This window comes from Chionomys nivalis, chromosome 19, assembly GCF_950005125.1.
Source record: "Chionomys nivalis chromosome 19, mChiNiv1.1, whole genome shotgun sequence".
Classification (NCBI taxonomy): domain Eukaryota; kingdom Metazoa; phylum Chordata; class Mammalia; order Rodentia; family Cricetidae; genus Chionomys; species Chionomys nivalis.
In genome coordinates this window covers 41,474,658-41,494,403 of record NC_080104.1, presented here as the reverse complement: position 1 = coordinate 41,494,403, position 19,746 = coordinate 41,474,658, and the positions used below count along the sequence as shown (strand labels likewise).

The window sequence follows — 19,746 nt, the reverse complement described above, 5'->3', positions numbered from 1 at the left end:
GACACACAGAAAACCATCTTCTGGCTCCAGATGCGTGCTGTGGCACATACGCACCCACACCTTGAAACACACGTGTGTATACACGTATATGCACACACACACACACACACACACAAAGAACTAAATGTAAACATATTTTAAGTAATAAAATTTTGTCAGGCATTGCTAGTGTGCATTTTTAATCTCAGGAAGCAGAGGCAGATTAATCTCTCTGAGATTGAAGCTAGTCTGGTATATAGAGCGAATCCCAGGATAGCCAAGGCTATGCAGAGAAACCTGTCTCAAAACAAACAAACAAACAAAACTAATTAAATTTGGGGAAGCATTTTGGGGATACTCTATCTTGTAAATATTGCATGATTGATCAAACAAGTGGTACTAGAATGCAGCCCAGACCCTAAGGAAAGGACAAGGGCCCTAGCTGCTGAGGTGAGGCCCGCACTGCTGCCAGGGGGAGCCTCAGCAGCTCTAAACATCTCCCGAGCCCCTGTGCTCCCGGCTCAGTGAAGGTGCCTGTCACCAGCCCTGTCGCTGGTAGAATGCTTTTCCCAGAATGTAGACCTAGGAAGAGAGCATGCACAGGTGTCTCCTGACAGAGGGGAGACCCTGACAGAGGGAGCCCAGCAACCCCAGCTGAGCAGTGCCGGCATCCAGCCTGGCTCTGACTTAGCTCTCTCCCGCTCTTCCTCCTCCTTCTCTTTCCTGTTTGTTTTTTTTCCTTGGTCATGGCTGTTCCCTTCTCAGTCTGTGTCTTCCCTAATTGTTTCCTTCTGACCCTGCCACCTTCTCTCTCCTTCAATTTCTGCTTTGCCTTGAAAAGCCCTGATTTCAGGCCCACCCAGATGTAAATAAAGCCAAACTTAACCACCACTGGGCTCTACTCCAGAGGTTCAGGCGCAGGTGTGAGCTTGGTATCGGGATTCTAAAATAAAAGACTTGACTTGATATCCCACTCTCATCTAAAATCTGAGGAATAAATGAATTAGAAGCAAAACAAAACAAGCAGGCCTGTCAATCCCAACCTCTGAGAAGCTGAGGCAGGAGGATGAAAAGTTTGAGGACAGCCCAGGTCCACACAGTGAGATCCGATCTCACTATGCAGAGAATAGCTTAACCCGCCATCCATACGACATCACTCTGGCTGTGTGATTGTGGGCCAGTCACTCAGCCTCTCTGAGCCCACGTGCTTCTTTATGTTAACAAGAGGTTCCAGTGGGGAGGCAACAAGATGGCTCATGCGTAGTGCCAGGCAGGGCAGGGAATCAGCCGTCTGGGCCCTGTCAAACCCCTCTGTATTCTTCTCGGGCTGTCCTGGCCTCTTACAACTGATCATTACTTCTTTGGCCTGTGAGTCGCTTCTCATCCCAGTCAGGACCAGCCATGAGTTCTAGCCCAAGCAAGAGGCAGTTTGCCCGCTGGGATCCTCAGATGCTCAGATGATGACCCGAGGTAGCAGTAGCAGCAACATGATTCCTAGTAGCAGTGCCAGCGTGGCTCTTGCTCCTCATTTATCAGGAGCACATGGTCCCCGCCAGCCCTGAGAACTGGGGTTCTGTGGTGTCCCACTAGCTGTGCATAGTGACAGTGGTCCCACAGCCCCAGGAGAACAGCTGTGGCTAGGACAAGAGGGACAGACATACTCGCGGCTCCTGCCTGGACCAACCAGCAGGTAGCCCAACTGGAAGCACCCTGGGCATAGAAGGGACAGAAGAGTCTCAAGCAGGGGACAGTGCGCTGAGGCCCTGGTCTGTGGAACATGGGCGTTCTTTGACAAGCACAGGCTAGCTGGGTAGTGAATGGGTCTGAGGATACCAAAGACTTGCGTTAGCTTTCAGACAGACCTGGGGGGTGGCTGTAGATAGCTCCAGGTGGATACCGGTCAGATTTTGCAGGGGAGCCACAGACTGGGATAAAAGGGAGGTAGTGTCTTCCCCGGCCACTGAGGACCCCATCTTCTCTCTCTCCCAGGTTTGCGGGTGCGAGAGGTGCAGATCGAGGTGTCAAGACAGCAGGTGGAGGAGCTCTTTGGGCTGGAGGACTACTGGTGCCAGTGTGTAGCCTGGAGCTCTTCGGGAACCACCAAGAGTCGCCGAGCCTACATCCGCATAGCCTGTATGTTGCCTTGATTAACCCTCTCCGTCTCCCTACTAATGTTAGAGAGAGAAATATCCATTAAGGGGACATGTGCATGCCAGCTCATGTGGACTCTTAGACCCAGAAGCCAGGCCTCCTCAGGACCCAGGGTTTCCAGCAGCCCTAGCCAGCAGCTTCTAGGCAAGGTCCCAGAGTGGACCCTGTTTCCCCAGGTGAAGGCAGCCTGTAAACAGGTCCTTAGGTATACTCTGCCCCCTAGTGGCCACAACAGGCACTTCACGCTCCCGTCCAGCACTCACCTGATAGACTTAACTCTTTTTCTCACAGACCTGCGCAAGAACTTTGACCAGGAGCCTCTGGCAAAGGAGGTGCCGTTGGATCATGAGGTCCTTCTGCAGTGCCGCCCACCAGAGGGAGTGCCTGTAGCTGAGGTGAGAGGGATGTGACCAGCCAGGCAGGGCACTTACCAGCAGCTGTGATGACACAGCCTCCAGACCTCTGTGGTTCTGCCTCACAGAAGGAGAACCCCAGGGATCTTTGGGTAGATCCTAGGTCTAGCCCCTGACACCCCACTTGACCCAGACCTAAGAAACCACACCTGTAGATACTACCGGATAGCCACTCTATCACCTGGACACTGCTTTCCTCTTTCCCCACACATGCCCTCTGCTGCTGTAGAAGTTCACAGGGGACGTATAGCTGTACACTGAAGGATGGGCTTCTTACTCGGGGACTCAGCTTTCAAGACCCCAAACTTTGTACTGGTCTCCTAGGCTGCTTCTGTGCCCTCATGGGCACCTGAGTGGGGGGATTGCTACCTTGCTGGGCTCTGGTCTCAGCAGCCCTGCAATGTGGGCAAGCCCACCCCTTTAGAGATGGGAGGGATGAGGTGACCATCTCTGTTGTGGTGCTTGTGAGTAGCAGAGCTGAGGACTGAGCTCAGGGGTCCTGCTGCGGGGGCTGCAGCTTTGAGGAGCTCGGGGGTCCGGTGAGGGCAGGCACTAGCAGCCTGTGCGTGTTTGGTACTTCTCTGAGCCAAGCGTGTGACGTTCACCCCTTCCCTGTGGGGTGGGTGCTCTTCAGGGTCCATCTTACAGTTGGTAAGACTGAGGCCCTGGGTCTCCTAAGATCACTCTGCTGGTAAATGATGTTTCCCACAGTGATGTTGGTGCCTGTTACCGCCAGGCATGAACCTAGGCGTGGATATAGGCAGGACCGGTATTCTAGTTACGCCTGAACCCCTCCTCCCCTCTTCAGGAGACCTATCCCCAGCGCCAGCAGGCAGACAACTGAGCCCTCATTGCTCCCCTCCACAGGTGGAATGGCTCAAGAATGAAGATGTCATTGACCCCACTCAGGACACCAACTTCCTGCTCACCATTGACCACAACCTCATCATCCGCCAGGCTCGCCTGTCAGACACGGCCAACTATACGTGTGTGGCCAAGAATATTGTGGCCAAGCGCCGGAGCACCACCGCCACGGTCATCGTCTATGGTGTGCACGGGTGCTTTGCTGGGGATACACTGTGCTTCTCCTGGGTGCTCTCTGTGGCGGGAGGCTCTCGGATGCTAGGGGGAGGCCTGAGGTAGCACATCCCCCCTCTCCTGATCTCCAGAAGGGCCAGTGGGCCCCCTGAACTGTATGGAGAGGCAATCTAGAGAGATAAGTGGCCAAGTCAGACACTCTGGGTCCCCAGCCAGGAGCACTTCCCTACTCTTTGGGGCCCTTGGCTACTTCTAAAAATAGACCCACGTCTCCTGACTTAGGCCCAAGGTAGGGTTGCAGCCAGATCGCCACGCACAAGTCATTTTGTTCCAGTAGAGGTAAGGATGCGGTTCAGTCCTGCATGCTTCTCTCTGCTCTTTTCTTTGGGCATAAGGATGGAGAGTAGAACCATAGTGGTGGTAACTGGAATGTACTAGGAAGTCCGGTCCTGGGATTCAGTCCCAAGTCAAAGCCCAGGTACCCCGTCACACACTGGGTAACCTTGGTTACATGTTAACCCTCCAGTCTTCCTGTGTCGCTGTACAATAGGCCAGGATGGGACAGTGACCTCGTAGTCCCTGTCAGGTTCCAATTGTGGTGTCTCAGTGCCCAGTCCCATAGGGGAAGGGTTCCAGCCAGAGTGGTTGGGTTAGTAAAGGTGGGTGATGGGTGTGTAATACCAGGAGGAACCCCGATCTGTGCTAACTGTGTGATTGCCCATCCCTACAGTGAATGGCGGCTGGTCCAGCTGGTCAGAGTGGTCACCCTGCTCTAATCGATGTGGCCGAGGCTGGCAGAAGCGTACGCGGACCTGCACCAACCCAGCCCCACTCAACGGAGGGGCCTTTTGTGAGGGACAGGCCTTCCAGAAGACAGCCTGTACCACCGTGTGCCCAGGTAGGAGTTACATGCCCTCCCAGGCTCCTTTACCTACCTTCCCCTGAGCAGCAAAGTGTCCAGACCCCAGGTCCTCAGCATCCTTTGTCGTCTCTAGCATCTGAGTCTGTCCCAGGCTGCCGGAGAGCTGGAATCAGAGGCAGTGAGCTAAGCTAGATAGGACTTCTGGCTTTGAGAGCTCTTAGGGGCCCAGAAAACTTCCTGAATGTATCTGTTGAGATGTCTGCTGGCCACAGCTGCTCATCCTATTAGCAACCTCCTCCCTGTCTGTCTTCCCCTGTCCATGTCCATCCAGCTATGCTTGTCCTTGGTGGTGTATATGTGACTTTGTGCTGTTTTCTTACCTGGGTTTTAGGCTCTCTGTGTACTGGTAACCTTAAGTATCTTTGCTCTTGTCCCCTGAGCACATCTAACTGCCTGCGACTGTGTGGACATGGTATCGATTTATTGATTGCCACGTATGTTGTGTGCGTGTGCATGTGTGCATGCAGGCCCGCGCTATTATTACTGTGTCTGTGTTGCTGTTCGCATACATAACGGCACCTGCTGTGCCCCCACAGTGGACGGAGCATGGACCGAGTGGAGCAAGTGGTCGGCCTGCAGCACCGAGTGCGCGCACTGGCGCAGCCGTGAGTGTATGGCGCCCCCACCCCAGAACGGAGGCCGCGACTGCAGTGGGGCGCTGCTTGACTCCAAGAACTGCACCGACGGGCTGTGTGTGCAGAGTGAGTGCTCGGGAGTCAGGTGACAGACCCCTCTGCCCCTGCCCAGCCTTGGGCCACCGTGCCCACCCTGAGCAGAGCAGCCCACAGGGCCTCTGTCCGGCCCCACATCCTTCATTTCATCCATACTGTGCCCCCGTGGCCTCGACCATCCTTTTGCTGTCACGGTGTCTTCATCGTCTTTCCCTTTATTTCCCTTGACAGATAAGAGAACTCTAAACGATCCTAAAAGCCACCGTAAGTCCCATTTCATGACTGTCCTCTTTCTTCTGGGGATCCCTGGCTCTCCTTGCCTGGCTTGCCATGGGTGTGGGGTGAAAGGCAGGGAGAGCTGACACTGTACAACCCCACGGGATTCCTGTGCCTCACGCATTTTGCCACAGTCCTATCACAGAGAGGCAAGCAGACTCTTGGCTGACAGAAAGGCCCCAGGACTCCCCCTCACCCTCCTGTTATAGAATAGGAAACTGAGTCTCAGAGAGAAGAAGAAATTTGTTCAAGGAGCAAACTGGGAAGTAGCAGAGCCAGGGCTTGAACCCGGATATTTTTGTGGCCAAAGTAGATGGTCTTAATCATCGTCCCTCCTCTGTGAGACATGCCAGGAGACGGTGTCATGTCTGTCCATCTCTGTTCCCCACACTGTACCCCTAGTAGCTGGGCCACACCTCCCAAGTTAACTCTGGCCGGCACCAGTAGTATTGCTCTGATTCAGCTCCCAAGGGATTCCTCCTGCCCCTAGGGCCCTTCCCGCTGTGACTGCAATATCAGGGCAATACAACCTCTCCCTCAGATCGGCCTGTGGTAATTAAAGAACAATTTCAGATCATTCTGGAATCATAAAACCTGCAGGGAAGTCTTCAGCCCAGTGCCCCGAGAGGCCAGGCTGGTGGCTGATTAGAGAGTATAAATCGCCAAGCAAGTGGCCCCCAGTGCAGGTGAGGACATTATAGTGTGCCAGCCAAACTTAGGGAGGAGCAGCCTGCTGGGACAGGAGCCTCTGGAGAGTAGGGGGAGGTCATCTCTGAGGAAGAGTATCTAGCAGCTCCCTGGTTGCCAGGATACTCTGGGGAGTCCTAGTGAGGACTGTTTGGTAGAAAGACAGTGTGGAAAATGAGCATGTGCCTGTGCACTTGAGTGCATATGGGATGGCGTGGACAGGATACTCCCGTCCTCCTAGAATGACCTGCGGACCCTGCCTCTGACCTTGCCACATTCCTGCCTGGCCATGAGTAGCTATTTGCAACCACAGCCCCCTGCTGGAGGAAGGTGTAGCCATGGGTGGCCTCCCCCAGTTCCATCTCTGTTTGCCCATCCTCTCCTCCATCCATTGCTCTGCCTTTCACCCACTCCCTTCACCCACTCCACCTCCCATCCTTGGCATAGTTGAGGAGACTGCTTAAGAAGGTTTCGGGGAGCCAGGGCCTTTGGTCATATGGAAGTGGTAGGCACGGAGCGAAGCTCTGTCATTTAGGTGGAATTGTGTGCCTTCATGTTTCTGAGCCTCACACCACTGGCTCCTCAACAGTGAGCCATGTGTGAGCTTATGAATCGGGTTTATTAGTTCTATTACCTTCAAAGTATAAGCAGGGCAGGGATTTTGAGACAATCTACTGAGGAAGAGATAGACTGGGTGGGTGGGGGGGGTGTCAGGAGGTGGGGAGGAAGGAGTTATGAGATTTGCCTGAGGCCAGCAGGTCATCTTGGCAGGCAAAGCCTAGAATCTAGGTTTTCCTTGGGACCCTAAAGGGCCTGCCCCTCACTTAACCCTACTGCTTCTCCAGTCCTGGAACCCTCAGGAGATGTGGCGCTGTATGCAGGCCTCGTGGTGGCCATCTTTGTGGTTGTGGCAGTTCTCATGGCAGTGGGCGTGGTCGTGTACCGAAGAAACTGCCGGGACTTTGACACGGACATCACCGACTCCTCTGCTGCCCTCACCGGTGGTTTCCACCCTGTCAACTTCAAGACTGCAAGGCCCAGTAAGGAGCAGGAGAAACCTGGGGTAGCAGGAATGGTTGGGGGACCCCAGAGTAGTGTAGCTGTCACCAGAGCTGGGGTCCCGACAGCTCCCTGGTATACTGACCCGTTTGTCTAAAGTAACAGGTGGCAATTGAGCCTTCTGTGGCTAGACATGTGGAGAGGGCAGAAGGCCTGGAGGGAGCAGAGTGGGCAGGGCCAGGGTGGTGAGGAGCAGGGAAAATGATCCTGACTATTGCATTCACCCCTGCAGACAACCCGCAGCTCCTGCACCCGGCTGCCCCTCCAGACCTGACAGCCAGTGCTGGCATCTACCGTGGGCCCGTCTATGCCCTGCAGGACTCCGCTGATAAGATCCCTATGACTAACTCACCCCTGCTGGATCCCCTGCCCAGCCTCAAGATCAAGGTCTATAACTCCAGCACCACCGGCTCTGGATCCGGCTTGGCTGATGGAGCCGACCTACTGGGCGTTCTACCGCCCGGCACATACCCAGGCGATTTCTCCCGGGACGCCCACTTGCTGCACCTGCGCAGTGCCAGCCTTGGTTCCCAGCAGCTCCTGGGCCTACCTCGAGACCCCAGCAGCAGCCTCAGTGGCACCTTTGGCTGCCTGGGTGGGAGGCTGAGCATTCCTGGCACAGGTAGGCCTTTGAACCTATTGCTCAGATGGGAAAGTAAAGCTCCAGGTAGATAATACATAGAGAAGTCTGGTAGAAGACTTGAGATCAGGCCGGCCTGGGCCTCTCTAAGCCAGGGAAGTCTTGGATCAACCACTTGGAGTGGCCTCCCTGCCCCTGTCAGGCTGGGAGAACAACTCTTATCATTGGAGTCCCACAGAGAGGTCCTAGTTGTGACTGACTGCAGGGCAGGGGTGCCCATCTCTTCTTGTGAAAGTAGCAGCTGGCAGCTTTTTAGGGTCCTGTCTTGAGCCAGCTTGGAGCCAGCATAAGGGCTTTCTGATCCCCCCAACACGTACACATGCACGCACACATACACACACCGTCCCCAGCAATGTTAGAGGCTCCTGTATTCCTGGGCATATCAGCTATGCCCAAGTGGCCTGACTCTTCCCTGTGTCTGCCCCCACCTCTCTCCCTAATCGAGAGTCCTTTCCCTTCCCTAAGCCAGGTCTTACCCCATTCTTCTCATCACCTCTACCTCCTCTAACCCCCTTCCTGATGACCTTCCTCCCTTCCTCCCTAGGGGTCAGCCTGTTGGTGCCAAATGGAGCCATCCCCCCCGGCAAGTTCTATGAGATGTATCTATTGATCAACAAAGCTGAAAGTACCCTGTGAGTAGACAGTCCAGCCCTGGCCAGGCAGCGCCCCTTCTCCTCTGCCCACCCTGGGCACAGATATTTTCATGTGCCCCTCAGAGCTTGGTTCCCATTGCCCCGGGTCCCCCAGAGAGGGCATGTTCTAACTGGGTAAAACCCAGCAGCAGCAAGTCCTCCTATGTAAAGGGGATTTATAAATGAGGGTACCGTTTCTGTGCCATTGCTGTGGCAAATGCCTGATGAGAACTTTAGGAGGTGGTGTTAATTTGGGCTAACCATAGTGACAGCCCCTCTAGCTGTGGTCACAGGAGTGTGAAGTATCCATAGTGGGAACCAGAGAGGGGTGAGCATCTGGGTCCAACATTGCCCTCTTTTTCTTTCCTTTTCATCCAGTCTGGGTCCCTAGCCCACAGGATACACTGTCTACCTTCAGAGTAGGTCTCTCCTCCTATTGAACCCTCTTAGGGAACACCCTCACAGACAGGCATGTCAGGGGTTCATCTCCTCGGTGACCCCAAACTCGGTCAAATCGACAGGGAAGATAACTATCACAGCTAGTAAGAAAAACTGGACATCTCAGTTCAAACATGGGGCTAGAACACAAGCGACTCATGTGTACACGCGCCAAGTGCATTGTTTATGAGAAGTTGTTCCATCTGAATTGCAGTCACAGTTAATGAGACTACACAGGTAGACAAGAAGGGTTTTGCTTGAGGAACCTGTGAGGATCTTTTTCCTCATGTTAATCCCTGCACGCCTCCAAGAGCACGGGCACACTGCTCTTTCTGACACACTGGTGGTTGCGTAGAATGGGACCGGCTCTCCCGAGGGCAGTGTAACAGCATGCAATCAAAATGTACCAAAAGCTGGCTCGTGAGCTGGCTTAGCGGGTAAAAGTGCTTGTCAGCGAGCCTGGGTTACATCCCCAGAGTCCACTTGGTAGAAGATGGCTAAACCGACTCCAGTAAGATGTCTTCTCACTTAGACACATACAAACACACACACACACATATACACACACACACACCAAATGGCTTTGTTATTTTTTGAGACAGGGTCTCACTGTATAGCCCTGGGTGTCCTAGAACTCACTATGTAGACCAGGCTGGCCTCAAGTAAAAGAAAGACCAGAATGTTCTCTAAAACCCTAGACCTTTAAGGCTGTGCAAAACTTTGACTGCGACTCTTTTGACGTAACAGCAAAAAATCTAGACTGCAATTTCCAGTTTATGCCATGCCCCTACTTCCCACTGCTGTAGTGCCTGGCAGTCCCCGGCTCCCAAGTGGCAGACACTGCCTTGGTACAGGCCCTGGGTGAAGGAGGTGGGGACCCTGCAAGAGTGGAGTTGGAGGCTCTGCAGGGATGGGGTTGAGGTTGGGGGTTCTGCAGGGGTGCGGTTGGGAGTCCTACGGGGGTGGAGGTGGAGGTCCTGCAGGGGTGGTGTTGGGGGTCCTGCAGGAGTGGAGGTGGGGGCCTTACAGGGATAGAGTTGGGGGCCCTGTAGGGGTGGAGTTGGTGTTGGGGGTCCTGCAGGGGTGGAGTTGGGGGCCCTGCATGGGTAGAGGTGGAGGTCCTGCAGGGGTGGTGTTGGGGGTCCTGCAGGGGTGAAGTTGGGGAGTCTTGCAGGGGTGGAGTTGGGGGGTCTTGCAGGGGTGGAGTTGGGGGCCCTGTAGGGGTGGAGTTGGGGCCCTGCAGGGGTGGAGTATGTCCCTGCTGCACGAGTACTTCCGGCCTTTGCTCACTGCCTCCCTCTGCCCTCCCCTAGCCCACTCTCGGAAGGGACCCAGACAGTATTGAGCCCCTCAGTGACCTGTGGTCCCACAGGCCTCCTCCTGTGCCGCCCTGTCATCCTCACCGTGCCCCACTGTGCTGAAGTCATCGCTGGAGACTGGATCTTCCAGCTCAAGACCCAGACCCATCAGGGTCACTGGGAGGTGAGATGCCGGGTGGCGTGGCTGGCTCACAGACCTGCCCCTCTCCTGACTCGTCCGAGCCCAGAAGACAACATCCTCTCCTCCCCCTGTAGGAGGTGGTGACGTTGGATGAGGAGACCCTGAACACCCCTTGCTACTGCCAGCTGGAGGCTAAGTCCTGCCACATCCTCTTGGACCAGCTGGGCACCTATGTGTTCACGGGCGAGTCCTACTCCCGCTCCGCAGTCAAGCGGCTCCAGCTGGCCATCTTTGCCCCGGCCCTCTGTACCTCCCTGGAGTATAGCCTCAGGGTCTACTGTCTGGAGGACACACCTGTGGCGTTGAAGGTAGGAGCGTGGGAACACTGCGGGGACATCAGCACAGTCCGTCAGTTGCTTGCTCCTCTCCCAGGCTGCGTGGTCTCTGTCAGGCTTCTTTCCGGCGCTAATCTCCATCAGTCATGCTTACTTTACATCAGCCATTAGAACAGCAATGGACTCTCAGACAGGGCCGGAGGTGTGTGTGTTGGTAAACAAGAGGCAAAGACCAGTTAGGAAGCTGGGGCTATGATGTATGTGTACACACGCATGTGTGTGTGTTGGTAAACAAGAGATAAAGGCCAATTGGGAAATTGGGGCTGAATCCCAGTCACCTGGCTGTGGCAGTGGCCAGGAGATGAGGCTGAACCTTGTGGCTGGTCAGTAGGACAGACAGACCAGGGACTGATGAATGAGCGAGGATAGCCCAGACTTCTAGCAGACACAAAGAAAAGCCAATGGAGACCAGAGATGAGGGAGAAGCAGGGGCATATGAGGAGATGCTGGGCAAAGATGGAAGGGGGGGTAAATCAGCATCGCCTGTCATACATGTCTCAAAGTCACTGTCCCTTCCTCTCTGACCTCTGTCCCATTCCTGGGTCATCAGTCTCATGCCAACATGATACTGGAGAATGTAGAGCTGGCTCTCTTCTCCATTCCTGTAGCAGCCCTCCAGAAGCCTCATGGATCTTTCTGACAGACAGGACAGACTGATGCCCTCCCGGCCCCGGCTCTGAGCTGGGGTCTCTCCTAGTTGCGCTGTCTCCGAGTCTCTTGTGGCTTTCTCAGGCTCCGTTCTGGGGACTGATGCAACATAGATGAAAAGGCCCTGTGGGAGAAGGAATATCCCCTGTGGGGACTGTACTACCCTGACATTCCAAGAGGCCTCCAAAAGGGTTGGGATACTGCGGGCAATCCCCTGCAGCTGGATCTGGTGGTATTGATGCTGACTAGTGCTCACCCTGGCCAAAAGTCAACAGGGAAGTTGCTGCATTCTTTGCTTGGTCCAGCCCCATCTATCCACCTACCATTTTTCTCATCTTCCAGTACACTTTGTTGGTAAACAGCCTTGGTCACCCAGCCACTATCCACCTCCTCGTTCATATAACAGTCCTTCCAAATATTCTTCTATTCATATACTACTTGTTTGTATAGCCATCTGTTTATCTGCCTAACCCACACATCTATCCAGTGATCCATTCAATCGGTCCATCCATCCGCACATCTTTGTGTGCATCTATCCATCTACTCAGTCAGTATCCTACCTGTACATCTAATTCTCCTTCCAATCTCCTGGTACCCACATTTATGTTCTCTATATGTATCTGTCTATCCCTCTATCTGTCCATCCAGTGTGCCAATTATCTGTTTATCTACCATAGCCTGGAAGCCTGTCTGTCTGTCTGTCCACCCACCCACCCAGCCACTCATTTTCCATTCATCCACTTGTGTATCTGCCCACACATTCATCCAAAACACCTTTTTAATTAGATCAGATGGGTCTGGCCCCAGACTAGCGGCTTGCATGGTCCATGGGTAACAAGCCCCTCCCACTGCCCCATCAACAGGAGGTGCTGGAGCTGGAGCGCACTCTGGGCGGCTACTTGGTAGAGGAGCCCAAGCCTCTGCTCTTCAAGGACAGTTACCACAACCTGCGCCTTTCCCTCCATGACATCCCGCATGCCCATTGGAGGAGCAAGCTGCTGGCCAAGTACCAGGTGAGCACTGGGCCTGGGGAGGGGCAGGGAGGAACCCACGACTCCACCCTTTGTAGTGAAGCAGGCACTGTTTCCCAGGTCCCTTAGCCCTGTCCTGTCTCCCCCACTCTATCGTCCTTCAGGTTTCCAGCCATCTTCATACCCTACATATGCCACTGATAGCCACATCTTCAGCCCCTCTTACCCCCCCCCCCACAAATACCCGTGCCCATCACCCCCACGTCCCCCTTCAGGCCCTTTATACTGCAAGTTTCTGATCTGGGGCCAGACCCATCTAAACAAATACAAGCCTTGCAGATCGATTCTGCTTGTCTCTGGCACTCGTGTCCCTCTGTCCCATCTTGCAGTATATGCCACCATTGAAGTCCTAGGTACTCCATGCTCCAGCTTGTGTATGCGCCCTGACATATATACATATACATCATATACACACACATGCACATACACGCATGCACGCACACACTCCTGTCTTCTCCTCTCACACAGGCCCTTTTCTCAACTCCCTCCCAGAACCAATAGATCAGCACCATGTAGCTGGCCAGCTTTCCCTACTCTCAAACCATTTCTTACAGAGACTCGAGCTGCCCCCAGAGGCCTAGCCCTCCCTGAGGCTGGTCCCCGCCCACTTCTGGCAAATACCCAGTCTCACCTGCAGCCCTGAATGCCTGCCTCTCTTACAGGAGATTCCCTTCTACCACATCTGGAACGGCAGCCAGAAAGCCCTGCACTGCACTTTCACCCTGGAGAGGCACAGCCTGGCTTCCACCGAGTTCACCTGTAAGGTCTGCGTGCGGCAGGTGGAAGGGGAAGGCCAGATCTTCCAGGTGCACACCACGCTGGCCGAGGTGAGGGTCGGTGACAGCCCGGGGGACTGAGGCTCTCACACACAAGCACCTCACTCCCCAGCATCTCCCATGAAGACTCTGAAGACTCCTTTTTTTCCCCACTCAAATCGCAAAAGGAACCTGCTCACCCTGAGCGAGCAACCGTCACTTGCTGAGCACGGCTCATGTGACATTTATTACCATATCAAGTTGGCACATGCGCACACCCGCAAGTTGGTTATGGTGGTCCCCTTGTGGAAGATGAGAGTCTCAAGGCTAGGGCTATAGTTCACTTGTCAGAGTGCTTCCGTAGCATGCATGATGCTTTGGGCTCCACCATCAAACACACCAGGTGTGGTGGTGTTCACCCATAATCCCAACACTCGGGATGTGGAGGCAAGAATATCCAAGGTCATCTTCGGCTACATTGTGAGTTTGAGGACAGCCTGAGCTACATGAGACCCCACCTCAAAATTAAATGAATAGATAGATAGATAGATAGATAGATAGATAGATAGATAGATAGACAGATAGACAGATAGATAGATAAAAGGTCGTAGGGAAGCGAGTATCATTACACTATATATGACCACCAAGCAAGGCTGACTTTGAACCTGGCCAAGGTAAAGACTGGCCTGTGACTTGCAACCTCTACCTCCAAACTGAGCTTTAGACAAAGCCAGGACTCCTAAGGTGACCAGTGTAGTAGAAAGCTCTCCACACAGGCCTCAAGCCAGCTCTGCCCCAGGTAGGTCACCTGTTCTCTCTAGGTTCTATTTTCCACCTGTATGGTCTTCATTGGGTAGGCTATGATTCGTGCTTCTTCCTCCTAAGATGAAGTCAGCATGTGCCCAGGCTGATCCCAAGCAAGATCACATCTGCATACAGCAAGCAACCCTTACCCTGCAGAAGTGGGTGGCCAGAGAGAGCCTAGAGGAGACGAAGCTGAGTATAGAGCCCAGGGCTCTACACTAGAGCTAGGCGAGCACTCTACCAATTCAGCTACAGCCTCGGCCCTTAAGCCCCTATCCGGGCAGGAGACTGGGTGAGCTCCTGTCCGGCACTATGGCTACCTCACTCTCATCCCTTCTCTTCCAGACACCTGCTGGCTCCCTGGATGCACTCTGCTCTGCCCCCGGCAATGCTGTCACCACCCAGCTGGGACCCTATGCCTTCAAGATACCACTGTCCATCCGCCAGAAGATCTGCAACAGCCTTGATGCCCCTAGCTCCCGGGGCAACGACTGGCGTCTGTTGGCCCAGAAACTGTCGATGGACCGGTGAGCATCCCAAGCCACAGTCACCCCTATTCCCTCGTCCTCAAGGTCTGGCGGGGCAGCGGGGTGCGTAATCCCAACAGACCAAAACTCAGTTCCCCTTGTGCCATAATCAGTGACAGGTCCACAGCTTGGTTTGCATGCACTGAGTCTGAGGTCTCTGTCCCTCTCAGAGAGTAGACCTGTGAGCCAGGTAGGTTTTTAAGTGACACCACCACTCTCGAAGTCCTGCTCTCTTCCACGGTGTAGGCAAATACTTCCCTGCCCATACCAGGGTCAGACCCAGCCCTGACACCAGATAGTCATGGTCATTCGTCACCAGCGCCTCGGTGCCAGGCTCTCTTAGGGAACTCTGAATGCCAGATATACATGGTAAAAATCTTAAATGGTCACTTACTGGAAATTCTTATCCATGGCCTTGAGCAGGTATAAAAGATGGCTCAGTCAGTGAAGTGATTACTTCATAAATCTGAGGACCTGAGTTCAAGCCCCAGAACCCATGTCAAAATGCCAGGCGTGTGCTGACACACATGTACAAACAATCCCAGCACTGTGGAGACGGAGCCAGGAAGATCCCTGGAAAATGCTAGCCAGGCAGTCTAGCTGAATAGTGAACTCCAGGCCAATAAGAGACCCTGCGTCAAATGAGGTGGAGGGTGTTCCTCAGGATGACACAGGAGATTGTCCTCTCTCTCTCTCTCTCTCTCTCTCTCTCTCTCTCTCTCTCTCTCTCTCTCTCTCTCTCTCTCTCACACACACACGCAGGCACACACGTTAAAATTAATTTTTAAAAATAACTGGTTAGAAGTAGGAGGGGCTTAGAAAGATAGCTCTGCTCCTATCCTCAGAGGAGCTTGTGCTGCAGGATCAGGCCCGGAACAAAAATGAATGTCAGAAAAGAGTGTGGCCTGCCAGCCTGGAAGGTCTCTCAGCGTCCCAGCATCTTTCCATGATGTTGATGAACCAGATGAGAGTGGTTTGGGAGAGCTCGGGCCCTTCCAGCAGTGTGAAGGGATGTGGTAGACAACTCTTCGTCACTGTGGATCTCGGTCCACACTTCCAGAGGCTTTGGTCCTTGCTCTGCTTTTGCCAGGACTGTATGTCAGAGCAAAGCTAACCACTGTGCCAAGAGGCTACACTATGATGGAGCAGTGTCACCTCAGAAGTAGACTGGAAGGGCCAGGGGAAGATGCACCCCAACGACCGTTCTCTCCCACTGTGCCCTACCTTCCACAGGTCTACGCCTTACCAACCACCTATTTAGATGTCACATGCGTGTGTTTAAAACATGTGTGTATGTAACATACTACATAGAGCATGTGTGGAGGTCAGGGGACAACCTCAGGTGTCAGGCCCCACCTTTCACTCTGTTTGAGATGGGGTCTCTTTGTTCTTCTGCCATGTATGCCGGGCTAACCCCAGAAGCTGCCACCACCTCTGCTTCCCATCTCCCTGAAGGGAGTGCTCAAGGAACACTGGGTTTATAGATATCTGTGCTATGCATGTGACTTTTATGTCAGTACCAGGGCTTTGAGCTCGAGTCTTCACATTTACTCACAGAACTGTTTTGCCAGCCCTTATTCCGATGTTGAGCCTCTCTGTGGATTTATCTGTTGTTGAATGTAGAAGCTCATGACCCCGGCCCTTGCTCAAAGTCCCACCTCTAACACTGCTTGTAGCTGATCAGGCTGTCCATCCCTGAGCCTTTTCAGGAAGGCTGTATTCCCAGGATCTAACAGGAGATAACTGACGTGGTTCCTATTTTGGAGACGGGATCAGTCTTATTAGAGTGCCCTGATGTGCGTAGGGCTGCGCAGCCTGCACTCAGAGGACATAGGATTTAGACCCAAGACTCTGGAGCCTACAGTCTAACATCACCTGGACCTTCCCAACTCAAAGGCTGATCACCTCGGGGAAGCTAACGTTTCTCTTTCCTTCCAACAGGTACTTGAATTACTTTGCCACCAAAACTAGTCCCACGGGAGTAATCTTGGACCTCTGGGAAGCCCTGCAGCAAGATGATGGGGACCTCAACAGCTTGGCCAGTGCCTTGGAGGAGATGGGCAAGAGCGAGATGCTGGTGGCCATGGCTACTGATGGGGACTGCTGAGTGCTTGTGACCACAGGCAAGCGGGGACCAGTATGAGACAGTCTGAGACAGTGCAAGGAGGCCTAGCAGCCTCCCCGTGGGGGTGTCCAGCCTTTGCCATCCCTGGCTCACAGCTGGAATGGTCCCCCACCTCCCTCCCTGCCGCAACCCTCAGACCACCACCAGCCTTAGAAAACCTCTGTGTTCTACTGCTGAGAGGCCAGGATCCTTGCCCCACTGCTTCCTGGCTCGCACTGGGATGGGCTGAGGCCTCTGGGGCAGCCTAAGGCCAGAGGCTTTCCCCCTTCACAACCCACTACCCTCAGCCCTGTGACTTTGGTGGTCCACAGGTTTCAGTTCTGTGTTCACCACATTGTCCTTGGCTAGGGACCTCTCTGCTATCCCAGGTCCTCTATGAAAGTTGAGTTCAGTTCAGACAAACTGCTGTCTTCTGTCCACAAGAAACAAAAAAGAAGAAAGGAAGAATGAATGAATGAATGAATGAATGAGTGAATGAATGCTTTAGAAGTCAGCAAAAACCACAAGGGAAAAAAAAAACAAAAACAGTTTCTTAGGAAACGCAAATGATTTATTATCCAGATACTTGGATAGGTCCTTTTTTTAAAAAAAAAAAAAAAAAGAATACTAACAAACAAAAAAGTGAGAAAAGAAGAGGGGGTGGGGGGACTTTTATTCTCCAGTGTGGTTAGGAGTGGGTGTGCTTGTGACTTGGGCCACAGATGAGTGCATTCATGGGCACGTGTTTGCACAAATGTGTGTGTGCATGGGTGTGATCAGGGAAATGGCTTTACGAATCGTGAATCCATTGTGGGCTAAATTCTGACAAGACCTCAGTTTCCCCAGCTGTGCAGGGAGATGATACAGGATTTTAGCCATGGCATTGAGTTCCAAAATCAGAAGCAGCAGCTGGGACCTGGTGATTCTCCCACCTTCCAGTGCCCCAGGAAGATGCCCTTCTATGGCCTTCTGGGTTTCTGAGACTCCAGCTGAAGGCCCAGGCCTGCTGTGACCTGGGAATACCATTCAGGTCTGTCTTACCAGCCTGGTTTAGTAATGTGGCCGAGAAGTGAGGCTCCTGCAGAGAGGGAGGGGTTCCTCCAGGTTCTCTCAGGCTGGATGGCCTTGCGTCTAGGCTGGCACTAGCCGGTTCCCACCCCTGCACCTCTAGACCTTGGTTCACCTGTTCACTCTCCTGCTGGGGTCAGGAGATACGAAGGTAGCCTTACTAAGTAGACACCTTCACTCTTGGCCATGGCCTGTTCCTGAACTGCCGTTGAGACCAGTCTGGGCACGTCCTGGACTTTGCAAGTTGGGGCTTCTGAGGGGAAGCAGGTTTCACGGTCACAGACCCAGCAAGCATCTGTGTCCTGGCTTCTCTGCTATGGCTCCTGAGGTGGATCTTAGACTGAGACCAACGTGCCCCTGGCACCTAGGTAAATACTGCCCCAGACGGTGACTCTGAACTTTTCCTGCCAAAGATGCCTGTCCCTCCTGGTCACTGTTAGCCCATGCACAGAAGGGGCCTCTGTCCATCTGCACCCTGGGAGTCCAGACCAGGAACCAAGTTCTAGCCATGCTGTGTGACTTCGGGCACATAACTGCCATCTCTGGGCTCCTTTTTATCCTAGAAGCTCCATGAGACCCCTTGGGGTCTCACACTTTTCGGGGCTTCAGAAGGGAATCAAGTAGAGAGAAGTCGATTGTGGTCTGTATGCCTTCCCTTGCCCATCCTCAGAAACCTGCCTGCCTGGGCGCTAGTGGGAGCACTTGGTGAGCGGGTCCCAGTTAGTGGGAGCCTAGGGCAGGGCTCCAAGTGGGCAGTTTGGTAGCAGCAACCCAGGTAATATCTGCCAGCTATGAACTGAGCCAGGGCTGTTGGGTTGGGCTTTCCACTCCTGCCTCCAATGAGCTGGACCCTCCTCCTCCCGTTCCTGGCTGGCTTGGTGTTGCGGGGTCCTGCAGGGTATATGTGTGTTTGCAAGCATATGTGTGCGTGCGTGCATGTGTGTGTGTTGTGTGTGTGTGTGTGTGTGTGTGTGCATGCCTGTGCTTTTCAACTTGGGCATATCAGGGCACCCCTCCCAGAATGCACACCCCTGTTCCCTTTTGTGGACATGGCCTCTGTGCCCAGGCTTGTGCCACTGGAGGTGGGCATGCCTGTTCGCTGTTTCCGAGTCACAGGGTCAGTCAGTGTATCTCCTATGTGCCTCTCCTGCCCTCTTCTGGGGCCCATGATTCTGAGCCCTGGCCAGACACCTCCTGAGGGATGGGGACCCTCCTCATCCCTGGACTTCCAGGGCACTCTGGTTCCCATCTTGAAGCTCCCAGGCATCTGAGTCGGCCCCTTCCACTCACCCTCAGAGGGCGGGTGGCCGGGAGCTTGGATGCAAGGCTGTGAACATGGCTCTGTCCCATGATTCCAATATGCCAGGGACGGTCCCAGCCCCACCCGTTATTCTGTAAACAACCTGTAAATAGCCTTTAGCATTCTTCTTGTAACAAGATTAATTTTTATGAAATAAATTATATTTCCTAGTCTAATTAAAAAAAAAAAATCCAGGTCTTGGTCTGATGTCTTCTTGGTCTTTTAACGGCAGTTGGGTGTGACTGTCTCGTTCTTTCCATAATTCCACAGCAGTTCAGAGCTCCAACCCTTGGTCCAGCTCAACAGCCTCACCTTACAGAAGGGAAAATGGTTCAAGAGGGAATGGGCTTGCCGACAGCTACACAGCAGGTTAGGACCTCATGAATGGCCTGGGCCTTGCCCTGCTCTCCAGCCAGGGCTTAAAACCCAGAGCCCAGGTGGGAGGGCTGATGGACTAAGACCAGCACCCGTCTGTCTTCCCAGTCAGAAGGATGCATCCTAACCGAGGCTGGGCGGGGGTGGAGGGGTGGGGGGGTGGGGGTGGGGTCTGTTCAGTGTCGCCAACCTGTGGTGTGGGGATGCTGTGCGGGCAGGACAAGCGACCTGAACACCTTCCTTGTGTGGTTGGCTGCCAGGCACAGCTGAGCTGTTTACAGCCTGGACAGATACCCCATCTAAGGAGGAGGGGGGCAGCCTCCCACATGGATGACAGACAGCATCCTGTGTCCTCCCAGCAGGTGATTCCTGCTGATGAAATCAATGGACGTG

At 53.7% G+C, this 19,746-nt stretch overlaps 1 protein-coding gene across 2 annotated transcripts in view; it reads left to right on the top strand.

Moving 5' to 3' along the window:
• Positions 1–19,139, top strand: part of Unc5b (unc-5 netrin receptor B) — a 66,048-nt gene extending 46,909 nt beyond the window's left edge. The window contains exons 3-17 of one of the 2 annotated variants that reach the window (XM_057751325.1): positions 1,969–2,112; positions 2,422–2,525; positions 3,411–3,591; positions 4,312–4,479; positions 5,040–5,204; positions 5,406–5,438; positions 6,983–7,177; positions 7,429–7,818; positions 8,381–8,468; positions 10,220–10,388; positions 10,481–10,714; positions 12,253–12,402; positions 13,083–13,247; positions 14,325–14,506; positions 16,448–19,139. In XM_057751325.1, coding sequence (XP_057607308.1) covers positions 1,969–2,112; positions 2,422–2,525; positions 3,411–3,591; positions 4,312–4,479; positions 5,040–5,204; positions 5,406–5,438; positions 6,983–7,177; positions 7,429–7,818; positions 8,381–8,468; positions 10,220–10,388; positions 10,481–10,714; positions 12,253–12,402; positions 13,083–13,247; positions 14,325–14,506; positions 16,448–16,613 — 2,534 coding nt within the window. In that variant the 3' untranslated portion in view covers positions 16,614–19,139. The remainder of the gene's footprint in view (positions 1–1,968; positions 2,113–2,421; positions 2,526–3,410; positions 3,592–4,311; positions 4,480–5,039; positions 5,205–5,405; positions 5,439–6,982; positions 7,178–7,428; positions 7,819–8,380; positions 8,469–10,219; positions 10,389–10,480; positions 10,715–12,252; positions 12,403–13,082; positions 13,248–14,324; positions 14,507–16,447) is intronic. The other variant, XM_057751326.1, reaches the window with a different exon arrangement.
• Positions 19,140–19,746: the final 607 nt, after the last annotated feature.